The sequence below is a fragment of the Arctopsyche grandis genome, chromosome 3, assembly GCF_051622035.1.
Source record: "Arctopsyche grandis isolate Sample6627 chromosome 3, ASM5162203v2, whole genome shotgun sequence".
Classification (NCBI taxonomy): domain Eukaryota; kingdom Metazoa; phylum Arthropoda; class Insecta; order Trichoptera; family Hydropsychidae; genus Arctopsyche; species Arctopsyche grandis.
In genome coordinates, this window is record NC_135357.1 from 31835847 (window position 1) to 31848165 (window position 12319).

Sequence of the window (12319 nt, forward strand, 5' to 3'; positions counted from 1 at the left end):
TATAAAATGTAATAAAAATAAAAATGTAAACAATATAAAACAGTGATTAGTTAAATAAATATTAATTAGTTAAATAAATCTTCAATAGATGGCGGTAAATTATATGCCAAACGGAAAAATTGGTAGGAAATAGTATATATAGAAGTTTTTTTCTTTTGTTATTGTATTCGTATATTTTTACGTTTTGGCAGTGGTTTAGCTGTGACGTACATATGTATGATATGTATGGCGAATCGAAACGACTATTATAGTTCGGCGAGCGTTATCTCAGACAGATATACCGACACACAGACGAAATAGCGATATTATATATATCATCATTATCTACAGCCATTCATCATCCACTGCTAGATGAAAGCCTCTTCGACAACACGCTTCCACTCGTCTCTGTTTTGCGTAGCTCTCATCCAGCTCACCCCACACATTATCCTATTTTCGTCTACTCATCTTCCCTGGGTTCTTCCTTTTACCTTTTGCATTCTCTTAGGTAGCATTCTAGCTTTTTTTTTTCGTCCATTCTTCTAGCCACGAGGCTCGCCAATTGCCATTTCAATGACCCCCATAACTCGTCTCTATTTTGCGCATGTATTATATTTGTAGTGATGTTAAATAATAAAAAAAATGAAATCCAACAACCGGAAGTAAAACTTACTGAAAATCGTTTTGAAAATGGCAGAAAAATGTAGTCAAATCTATTTAGATATATTATATAATAAAAATAATGATAATTTCATAGTAATTTTGTTAAATTGCTGTTTCGCAAATTTGCGGTTTTCAATTCAGAATCACCAAATATTTACAGCATTCTTTATAATTTTACTAGAATGTGTCATTTTCTACACCTCATCATCATTATATATTTAAAAATGAATTTTTATTTGTTTGTTTTTTTGTTACGAAATTTTCGAAAGGGTTCTGTGTTTTATTTGAACGTTCACCTGCAAAAGTAACGCCGAGCAACGCTGGCTAACAATAAATTTTTTTTTATATGGAAACGTCATGGTTTATATTATATTATACTCGTGTAGTATAACGTCTCTAACATGTGTTAGTATTTAATGTCGGCTTTGAAATCAAAATGTAGGTATCGATGATGATGTTTCACGATTAATAAATTGCAATCAGGCTTACAATGACATCAGCCCTGTCAAAAATGTTAGTTTATATGCAAATTTTCGTCTAAAACAGTATAAGAAAGTAATTGAAGTTGATTTATGGTCTGACCTCTAATGATACTTGGAAACTGGCCGTAATGTACGATAATTTTTCCCAACATGAATCATGAGTCCCAAAAGCGGTTTTATAACGCTTTTTTTCCGTTGCACATTTCGCTTACGTGTGGTTTTTTTTCCGATCGACGATTAGGATAAATCGAGTCGTGATCTACGGCCATGCGAATTTAGAAATGAAAACAGTCTCTCTCTCTCTCCATTATCTTATTCACCATTTTGAGAAAACGAGTTTCCAAAACGCACCAACATACATAATTCGACGATTTAAATACGTATTGCATTGTTCGATCGAACGGGTTGTCTACGTCATTTTTTATGAACGATCCCATCTAAATTTTATATTACCGTGTGACTTGGCTCTTTTATGTATAACTACATCATGTCTAAATGAGCTTTTATAAGGCTAGTTAGTGTAGCTACATATATGCATGTAAATAAACCTGAAACGCAATTGCAAGTGAAAAATTTCTAATAGAAAGTGGAAATAGTCTGCGACTTGCAGAAATTGCGAATAATCAATGTATTAATCAATGATCATTTTGATGTCGTTCTGTAAAAAGGAACCAACCTACATATATGGTGATATGTTTAAGACGTACCTACATATGTAAATATTTTTTGTACAGTGAAAAAATATTTTTTTACTATACAAAATTATAGATTATATAATAATAACAATAGTAGGTAACTTTTTTGTTGTTAATGTTGTTGCCCACTTCAGATTCCTGAAGTTGCGATTGCCACAATTCAATGTGCTGAATTCTTTATGCAGAATTGGGTCTGTTAAGATCAAATTTTTAGTACTAGTAGATAGTCTTTGGAAAAAGTATGTACGATCTGATGCACTCAATAATAAATGTTAAAACTATATAGATCAACTTTTACCCACGAAGCAACAAATCGCTAAACGCATAATATTGTTTCAGTATTTTTATGATATTTGTATTTTATATTTGCTTTAATTATTCATCCAATAAAAAGTATAAAACTCATGTTGCGAAGATAAAATAATTGATTGCGCCGATTATGTTGCTTTTAAACCTTTTAAAAAAAAATTTAATGCCCATAGGGTGATTCGGGTAAAGTTTCACATGACGTTACTAACATTGGCGATTCTTAAGATATAATAATAAATCCATAACAGCAACACAAACTTTTAAAGCCTTAAAGTTGTACACAATGTTGTAGGTATTTGTTTCTAACGGCCATTAAGCTTCAAATTCATACCATTCAGAGCAACACGGCAACTTTTGTGTTGCCAGTTTCAATATAAGCCTCTACTGAGAGGTAAATACAAAACCAAAACAACAGCAACACTAACTTTTATTGCCTTCAAGTTGTACAAAATGTTGTAGGTATTTGTTTCTAACGGCCATTAAGCTTCAAATTCATACCATTCAGAGCAACACGGCAACTTTTGTGTTGCTAGTTTCAATATAAGCCTCTACTGAGAGGTAAATACAAAACCAACACAACAGCAACACTAACTTTTATTGCCTTCAAGTTGTACAAAATGTTGTAGGTATTTGTTTCTAACGGCCATTAAGCTTCAAATTCATACAATTCAGAGCGATACGGCAACTTTGAGTTGCCGGTTTCAAATAGAGGCCATCTTGATTGTATCAGAGTCTCTACTGAGAGGTCAATCCGAAACTAACACAATAGCAACATAAGCTTTTGTTGCCTTCAAGTTGTACAAAATGCTATACTTCTTTCTAATGGCCATTAAGCTTCAAAGGCATAATATTCAAAGCAACGTGGCAACTTTTGTAATCGGCAGTTTCAATAGATGCCATCTTGATTGTATCACCCTCTACTGAGAAATCAATACAAAACCAAAACAATAGCAACATAAGCCAGCAGTTTGGCTTAATGTTAGTGTGTATGTTTAGCACCATGTGATCAGTGGGTTCGATCCGCTTAGATTTGGGGGTATTTGTGACTCCAAATCGATCGTTTCCTATCACAGTTTGCCAATTTTATCTGATCATTGTTGAAACAGTTCCTCAAATTGGCAAATCTTCTGTATTTATTGTGTGTATAATTTGTAAAAATTATGTACAAAATCTAAATCCATAGATGTCTCAATTGATTAATTATGTAATTAATTGATTGTTATTTCGTGTTATTCAGCTTCTGGAAATACAGTGATTTATGTAATAATAAAATACTGCATTGCTTGTAATTAATTGTCCAGGAAAGCGCATTGGGGTCTTCCTGTCAAGCCTTCCTGGTATATATCTATGTAAAAATAAAATAAATTTTGTTGCCTTCAAGTTGTACTGGTTTCTAATGGCCATTACGTTACTTCAAATTCATATTATTCAGAGCAACACGGCAACTTTGAATTGCCGGTTTCAAATAGACGCCATCTTGATTGTATCAGCAGCGTCTCTACAGAGAGATCAATACAAAACCAACACAATAACAACAACAATTCTAATTTAGCATACTATATAATGTCCACTACCCACATAAACATATGTATGTATGTATGTATATATTTCATAATCAGTTTATGTGTGCAGTGTAATTGGTTCGAATTGGGAACTAACTGCACATAATAAACGAAACGATACACATTATTGTTCGTCAGCGGGGGGTTTACATTGAACGCCTCTTAACGGGTAGCCATCTAATTTGAATTCTTGCCAGTGAGCGGCTATTGTGATCGCCCTCTTTGTGTGATCAATCTCTTCTTACGTTTCTTACATATGTACTATGTGTATGTATCGTTTTTTTTTTCTTTTAATATTCGGCACGACGGACCCGCCCGATTCGACAATGCGAGTAATTGGACATCAAATTAGGCCGCAAAAACCGTGAAATATTCACGTGTGTGGTCCTTCGGTAGGAATGATTGACGTGTTGGATTTTTTTCGTGCTGGGCGAAGCTGGGTAATAACGTATGCGCTTTTTTAGAAATTTATTAGAACGAATGTTTGCTTCGTGAGTACATATGTATGTATTATTTATTTATTTATTTATTTTAAACAGACCATTGTGGCATAACAGGAATTCCTAAAGCGCCACAATGGTCAAAAAATATAACACAAAAAAGAAAAAAAAAACAAAATAACAATTAAACATAAACATAAATACATCCATACATACATAAAAAATAGCATTTATAATAACAGATAAAGTAAAAATATCAAATAAAATATAGCATAAGGAATGCCTTGCACCTACAGCCAGTTTCAATAAATATGTAAGAAACAACTACAAATACAAAACATCCCTGTAAGGCCCAAATGGAAGAGAGTTAATCAAAATTTCACTCATAAATCACAATCAATCATGAAAACAATGATGAGCGCAGACTACCAGATAAATGGGTTAGAGTAATTTCCGACAATTTACGCTCACTAAGGTGGAAAATATCACATTCAGTCTCGGCAGCAACGATTTCATTAAGAAGTCGGATAGCTCTTGGAATAGGAGCCATTCGAAAAAGGACTGTGCGGGCAGGAGGTACAGCCAGCAAATGATGATGTCTACCACGCACATAGTGAATAGGGACATAAAGCCCCAACTGCTCCAGCAACAACGGGCATGACGTATTACCACGTAAGAGCAGGAGAACGAAACGAATTAATGAGAAGTTTCTCCGAAGTTCAAGGGAATTATACCCAAGCATGCCCAAAAGGAAAGGAGTGGGGTAGAGATATGGGTAATACCCATATTCTTTCCTATATAGGAAACGAAGAAATGCTTTTTGCACTTTCTCAATCATCAGAGAGTAATTTGCTTCATGTGGATTCCACACAATCGCATTATACTCTAGCTTACTTCTCACAAGCGAATTGAAAAGCAAGCGAGAAGACAAAGGATTGGAAAATAATCTTGCATATCTCAAAACAAATCCAAGTCGACGAAAGGAAACGTCAGCGACTTTTTTGATAAATGGCTAGTTTACAAAATGTATTGAATTTTTATAGTATGACTCGATAAAGAACAGCATTTGACGTTATGTTTGACTTTTTTATTTCAAATAGTTTTGTGAATGAAAAATAATATGACTTCGATCATCTACATATGTACATACGTTACGTTTCTCCCTAATTTTGGATGATATTTTATGACTGCTTTTATGATAGAGAGATGACAATGATTGATATCGATTTAATATTAGTCCAGTATTTAGCATGTACACGTGCACTCTGTCCGACTCGGATCGAGTCCTTTTCTGCACGTTCGGTCGATTTATTATGGCATGAGAATTTGAACAGCTTTATTCGTTCGTGCCTTAAATTCGGGCTGTTTTATTTTTTATTTTGATTTTTTTTTATAAATGTTTGTCTGCTATGTAACAGTTTTTACATTAAGGACCATCAAATTTGAAATACATACTCTTAAGGCGCAGATACACAGAATCATACGGCATGGCATGTCTAGGTTGACTCCAGATGTGAATGGGCGTGTCTTATGTCATTGTTAATTCGTACGATCTTATTATTTTGAAAAATTTCCACTACATTTCTTCAAATATGGAAATCACCGTTAGCGATCAATGTCAATACAAGGAAAATATGTCACCGAAAACACTCCAGGTGGTGAATTTTAGCCTGGTATACATATATCAGGCGTGCTAGCGTTTTATACATACATGTGCAAAATTATCTAAAAAAAAAACCGTCAGTCTGAACCCTTATGAAATTCTATCTTAGACCGTAGACTACAATGCTTTTACCTGCAAGAGGTTCTGTTTTTCAAGCTTTTTATTTACTTATTTTTTAAACTTTCACCTACCCGAGCAACGCTGGGCAAATTCGGATATATTCTATTTATACAAATGTATGAAGATGAAAGTTTTTTTGTCAGTTTAGAACAAAAACAAATTGGTATACTATCTTATGATCACAGATCGGCATTGGAAGGATGATTTTCAAATTACAATAGACAGCTCCATTAATGTTCAAAGCAAGAAGGCAAAAAAGCAATTGTTTTTGTAAGAAATTGTGCAATAGTGAACAATTTTTTGTGCAAAAAACATCCATCGAACGCCAATATTTGCTCTTGATGCTCGTTGATTTTACTTATAACTTGGATTTTCTTTTTTTACTTTTTTTTCTAATTTTCACTCGATCAATGCCTGACAATTCAGTTAGTCTAAAATTAGAATGATTTTTTAATTATTGAGATTTAATCTTATCTATGTATATCTAACGAAGCAGTGGTTTAAGTATATCTTTTATAGTTTCTACAGTCTAGTCTCAGTATACATTATTGTACAGGTTACACTATATTATACATATGTACATATGTATAGTAAATGGGAATCGAATGTGTATGGGAAAATCATAACGATAAGTTTCTATATTACTAAATTTATATTTCTGTGATACTTAATTTACATGGCTGTTATATGAAAAGAGTAGATAACATACGTAGTATAAGGCAATACCGAATTTCCGCATTTTGAAAAAAATATATACATACATACATATGTATATGCCGTTTCGAGAATGTTTGATTCGATAATAACTGCAAAGGCACTGATTTTGCATTCGATATTGCTCCGAATCCTGTCTTACAAGTACCAAGTCGAGCCTTCACCGTGCAAAATTGTATTCATGTGACTTTGTAATGTGATTCACGTGTCCGCATTGGAAAATGATCTCTATCTAGGTTTATTCGAACATTAAACACCATAATGTGTACATGCATATTTACTCAACTCATTTACACGTGTATTTTGCATGTACTACGACTGCGAATAACATGTGATGTAATTGAATGCAATGCTTTGTGTTGTTATTTTCCAATTAGTCGCAAATTACTCTTGCTGCGGCTGGGACGCTTAAGGATGTGTGTATAATTTGCGATGATTACGCTCTATGCAAGTACGTGGCGTCGCTCGGTGCACGTATGCTTTGAAAAAAGGTGTGTTTTTTTAAGAATTGAAAGATCATAACAATGAATTTGCGCAGCACACGGTGACTTTGCTTCATGACCTTGGAATAATTTATCGAATATGATATTGAAATGAATCTATTTGGTTCATTTTTATTTATCTATAAGTGTATTGACAATTGTTGACAGTGCCCTGAATTGCTCGGGTAGATTAAGAGGGCTGGACAGCAGCGCCTTGTCCATACAAACGTACTATACTTCTCCCTTCCTCAATTATGGCACTAGACAAATTATTTTTTAATATGCTATGGATATCCACCATTGGGGTGCATCTATCGTTTTATTTTTTTTGATTAATTATTTTTTAAAGGAGCTAGGAGCCGCCAAACATCTATAAAATTGCCTCTTTTTTACACCCACGAAACGAGTCCAGCGTGCTTATTTAACGGTCGATTTTAAAAAAAATACGCCGATAGATGCACAGAAAGTATCTTTCTCATACCAATGATGAAATTTTTTTAAAAATTGGTCCAGTTTTGGAGGAGAAAATAGGAGAATACGAAACCTCGATTTTGTCAATTTAAAATACGTTTTATCTGGTCGAAGCGCAACTGTCGCATTCACCCAATATATATATATTGATATATATTGTCGCATTCACTCAATATATACATGCACTCAATATATATATATCGAAGAAAGGAACGGTAACAAAATTAAGGTTTCGGATGTACAGCCCTCTTAAAGGGCGAAAAAAACCTTTAAAAATCCGTCTACGTTTTAAGTTAGAGTAAAATTATATTTATTTTTATTTATTTATTAGCCAGCAGTTTGGCTTAATGGTAGCGTATATGTTTAGCACCATGTGATCAGTGGGTTCGATCCGCTATACCATTCAGAGCAACATGGCAACTTTTATAATTTGCAGTTTCAATAGACGCCATCTTGATTGTATTACCCTCTACTCAGAGATCAATACAAAACCAAATCAATAGCAAAATAAGCCAGCAGTTTAGCTTAATGGTATCGTGTATGTTTATCACCATGTGATCGGTGGGTTCGATCCGCTATACTGCTGGTTAAATTTGGAGGTATTTGCGACTCCAAATCGATCGTTTCTTATCAGAGTTTGCCAATTTTATCTGATCATTGTTGAAACGGTTCCTCAAATTGCCAAAAAAAAAATCCTTTCCTGTTATCACAAATCTTCTGTATTTATTGTGTGTATAATTTGTAAAAAATATTTATAAAATCTAAATCTATAGATGTCTCAATAATCATCTGTATTTATTTTGTGTATAAATTGTAATAATTGTGCACAAAATCTAAAATCCATAGATTTCTCAATGGATTAAGTCTGTACTTAATTAATTGTTAAAATTAATTCAATGATCCTTGCGGCCGTATGTATGTATGTAAAATAAAAAAAAAGTTTGGCTGTATATTTCATGTATGGTTTCGAATTATGTAATGATTATGTATTAAAATATATATAATTTCTTGATGTGTATAGTACACTCGTCGCATTGGAGCTATCTGTAATGACGAGTGTACTTTGATTGATTGAATAAAATAAAAATAAATAAAATAAAATTTTATTCTATTTATTTCAATCGAACATGTACAGTCGTCTTTAGATATCATACAATAATACAATTAATTAATTTTTATACAATGCGAATTCATACAAACATCATCCACAGTGACATCTATGGAGAAATTTTATTATATAAATTGGCGAACCTCAAGACGCTGAATAACTTGAGATTTACAAGATAGATTGGAATGGAGATGCCAATTTACAGGAACCGTATCAATGCAAATCAGAAAAAAATTGGCAAACTCTGACCTGGAGTCACAAACCAAGGTCTGGCCAACAGCCACTAGTGGGAATCGAACCGTGACCACTCCGTTCGAAAGCATATATAATATGCTAACCACTAGTTCACGCTGCTGGTTATTTTGTATACCTTCTTCTAGCTAAGGTAGGGGTTTTGATCTTCGAAACTATCGCGTAATTTTTTGATATTTGATCTTGATACGGTGTGTAACTTACACCCTGTAATTCATCTTCGCTCGAGCACGCTTTTGCGCTTCAACATCGACCCATCGAGCTGGTACAACCTGTCCTGGTCAGCTTTTCTCGATCTAACTGTACTTATCGCCGATAGATCTCTAAGAACCACTTTGAATTCGACGTATCGTTCATTTCACTTGCGCATTTGACCTTCTGGCGAACACATTTTGCCTTTGAACGAGCTGACGCTTGACCGTTCCCTCACGACTCTCGAAATATTCGCCTACCAGATGCCAAAATGCAACCAGTCTATTATTTCATCCTTGATGCGTATCGCAATCTATCATTTTGCATTTAGACTACTGGAGTTCCGCAATAATGAGAGACTCGTCGTGCAAATCGTATTCAAAATCTGAAACATCTGATGCATACATATTGTGTTTCTGACCCGGGTCAAAATACCGGGATATTTTTATTTCGTCTCGGGAATATTAGTCTTGAGTCCCAGGTTTTGCTAATTATAAAATATTTCGCAATTATCTTTTACTAGTGTAAGCTTGGACCAATGTGGAATTACAGAAACTCCTAATGCGCCACAATGGTCGAAAATACCTCCATATATATGTAACAGTGGAGAAAAAAAATTAATTATACAGAAATAATATACATATTTATACGTACATATGCACAATACATAAAAAACAATAGCAGGAAAAAGTTCAAATAATAATATAAGTAGTCACAAAGCATACATATAAAAATAGTTAAACATCATCATCATCATCTACAGCCACTGAATTCAGAATTTCTTATATATTTTAAGTTTGAATTACTTTTCAAGCACTAATCAATATCGTCATCATCATCAACAACATTTACAGCCATTCACCATCCACTGCTGGACGAAGGCCTCTCCAACACGCTTCCACTCGTCTCTGTTTTGCACCCTTCAACTCACCCCATACATTTCACCCCATAATTTCGTCTGTCCATCTTCCTTTTACCCTTTTGCATTCTCTCAGGTACCATTCCAGCACTTATTTTGTCCATTCTTCTAGCCACGTGGCTCACCCATTACTTGTCTCTGTTTTGCGTAACCCTCATCCGTCTCACGCCGCGCATTTTCCTAAATTCGTCTACTCATCTACGCTTCGGGCTTTCTTTTACCTTTTTGCATTCTCTCGGGTAACATTCTAGCACTTATTTCGTCATTACATTGCCATTTCAATCTCTTTACTCTATCCACTACTCTTGTCATACTTCTCACCCATGTATTCCGCTTCCTGTCTTTTCTCGTTATGCCGATCATATAAAGAGCCAAATTGAAGATCAAAATTTACTCATACATCACATCCAATAATAAAAATAATGATGAGCGCAGGCTACCAGACAAACGGGTTGAAATAATCTCTGGTAATCTACGCTCACTGGGGTGTAAAATATCCCATTCAGCCACGGCACGATTTCATTAAGAAGTCGGATAGCTCTTGGAATATGAGCCATCCGATAAAGAACTGTGCGGGCAGGAGGTACAACCATCAAATGATAATGTCTACCTCGTACGTTATTACTATATGTATAATAATGTAATCATACTTTCTTAACTTCTATGTGGTAGATTCTTATCCATTTTTTAATGTAATAGAGTTTAAGTACAATCTTTTGTATTTTAACTTACATACATATGTACATACATATACATATATGACAACAGATATCTTTAAGGCTTTTGTTCACAAAATATAAAATCTGTTCGTTGATCCTAGTTTTGTTATACATATGTATAATGGGCCGGATTAGTTTCTACCATGTTCATAGTTTTCGAATGCGGTCTTATTTGGTTTGTTTTGGGTATGGGAAATTGGAGCATCGGGAAAGGTCAGGCTTTCGCCGAATCGGGTTCCAAGAACTCCCTGCCGTTCCATGGAACCTGTTTTCTCCGACGAAAGTGAAACTCATCGTCGTCTTCTCTCCTCCGCGGTCCAGTTCACTTGCGCCAATTATATGCGCGCTAACGAGAAAATGCCATTTTCAAGGATATCAACACGGAGTGCTCGCCGAACGAACTGTTGATTGCGAATGCATGTGCCTATATACATAGGTATATAAAAGCTGTATAATATATATACATATGTATGTATATATGCTCCTATGTGCCGTAAAAGCGTTGTGGCAAACGACCTTGCCAGAAAGGTCGTCCTCAGGAGACACGATCGGGCTCGAGAAGTTTCAGTATCGATTTGTATATGTGTGTGTGTGTGTGTGTGTATAATTTTTTTGCATATTTTAAATGCCGAATATATTTGAAAACAAAACGACTTGTCGAAATGTTTCTCGGTGACATTTTCCTTGTGATTATGTTTCAACGTGAGGCATTAGAAAATTTATTATTATAGTATGGGCAAATGTTTTCTAAGTAATGGTTTAATGCGAAAGAGTGCTTTGTTTCATACATTACATAGTTCAATATTATATTCATATATACTACATAGGTTTTTGGGCTCTTTTTCCTATTATGCCGTACATAAACATTAGAATAATATAATAATATGATTACTAATAAAGTTAAATTATAATTGTAAAATAGAAAATGATCAGTAGATCAGTAGCTATTAAAATAGATATAAAATTTATTTTGAACATGATTTAATAATAATAAAAAGGCATTTAAAAATCAAAATATAACTAGTGTTATACCCAAAGAATTATCATCGCATGGGTTAATTAATTATTCGCATTAAGTTATTAAATAATAAAAAAATAAATAAATGGATCGGTCCTGTATTCGATCCGTACGTGGTCGAATTGTTTTCAAATGCCTTTTAAATATATTTAATTTAATGTTTATATTTAATTGTTTAATATGAAAAAAAATGGTAAAAACTTTCTACCTACCTACATACATATAAACAATATAAAACACCAATAGAAAAATTAATTAATTAATAAGTAAATGCTCCGAGAGACTTGGCGCCGTCTATTTGCCAAGAGGAAACAGTTTGTTCGCAAACAGTATATATATTTTTCTTTTGTTATTATATTCGTATACGTTTTTGCAGTGGTTTAGCTGTGACGTACATATGTATGTATGTCGAATCGAAACGACTTTTATAGTACGGCGAGCGTTATCTCAGACAGACAGACAGACACACAGAATGGCGATATTATATTTTATTTTATTTTTTACATATACGTATGTATATCAGGAAGGCCT

General features: G+C 33.9%; 2 protein-coding genes across 3 annotated transcripts in view; one reads left to right on the forward strand and one right to left on the reverse strand.

Annotated features, from left to right (window-relative positions):
* The window catches only part of LOC143909201 (uncharacterized), a 171080-nt gene extending 165698 nt beyond the window's left edge, over positions 1 to 5382 (reverse strand). The window contains exons 1-2 of the mRNA XM_077427104.1: positions 5281 to 5382; positions 4190 to 5142 (exon numbers count right to left, since the gene is read on the reverse strand). Of these exons, the coding sequence (XP_077283230.1) occupies positions 4531 to 5142; positions 5281 to 5382 (714 nt within the window). The 3' untranslated portion in view covers positions 4190 to 4530. The remainder of the gene's footprint in view (positions 1 to 4189; positions 5143 to 5280) is intronic.
* The window catches only part of blo (bloated), a 107307-nt gene that overhangs the window by 18064 nt on the left and 76924 nt on the right, over positions 1 to 12319 (forward strand). The gene's annotated exons all lie outside the window — the stretch shown is intronic.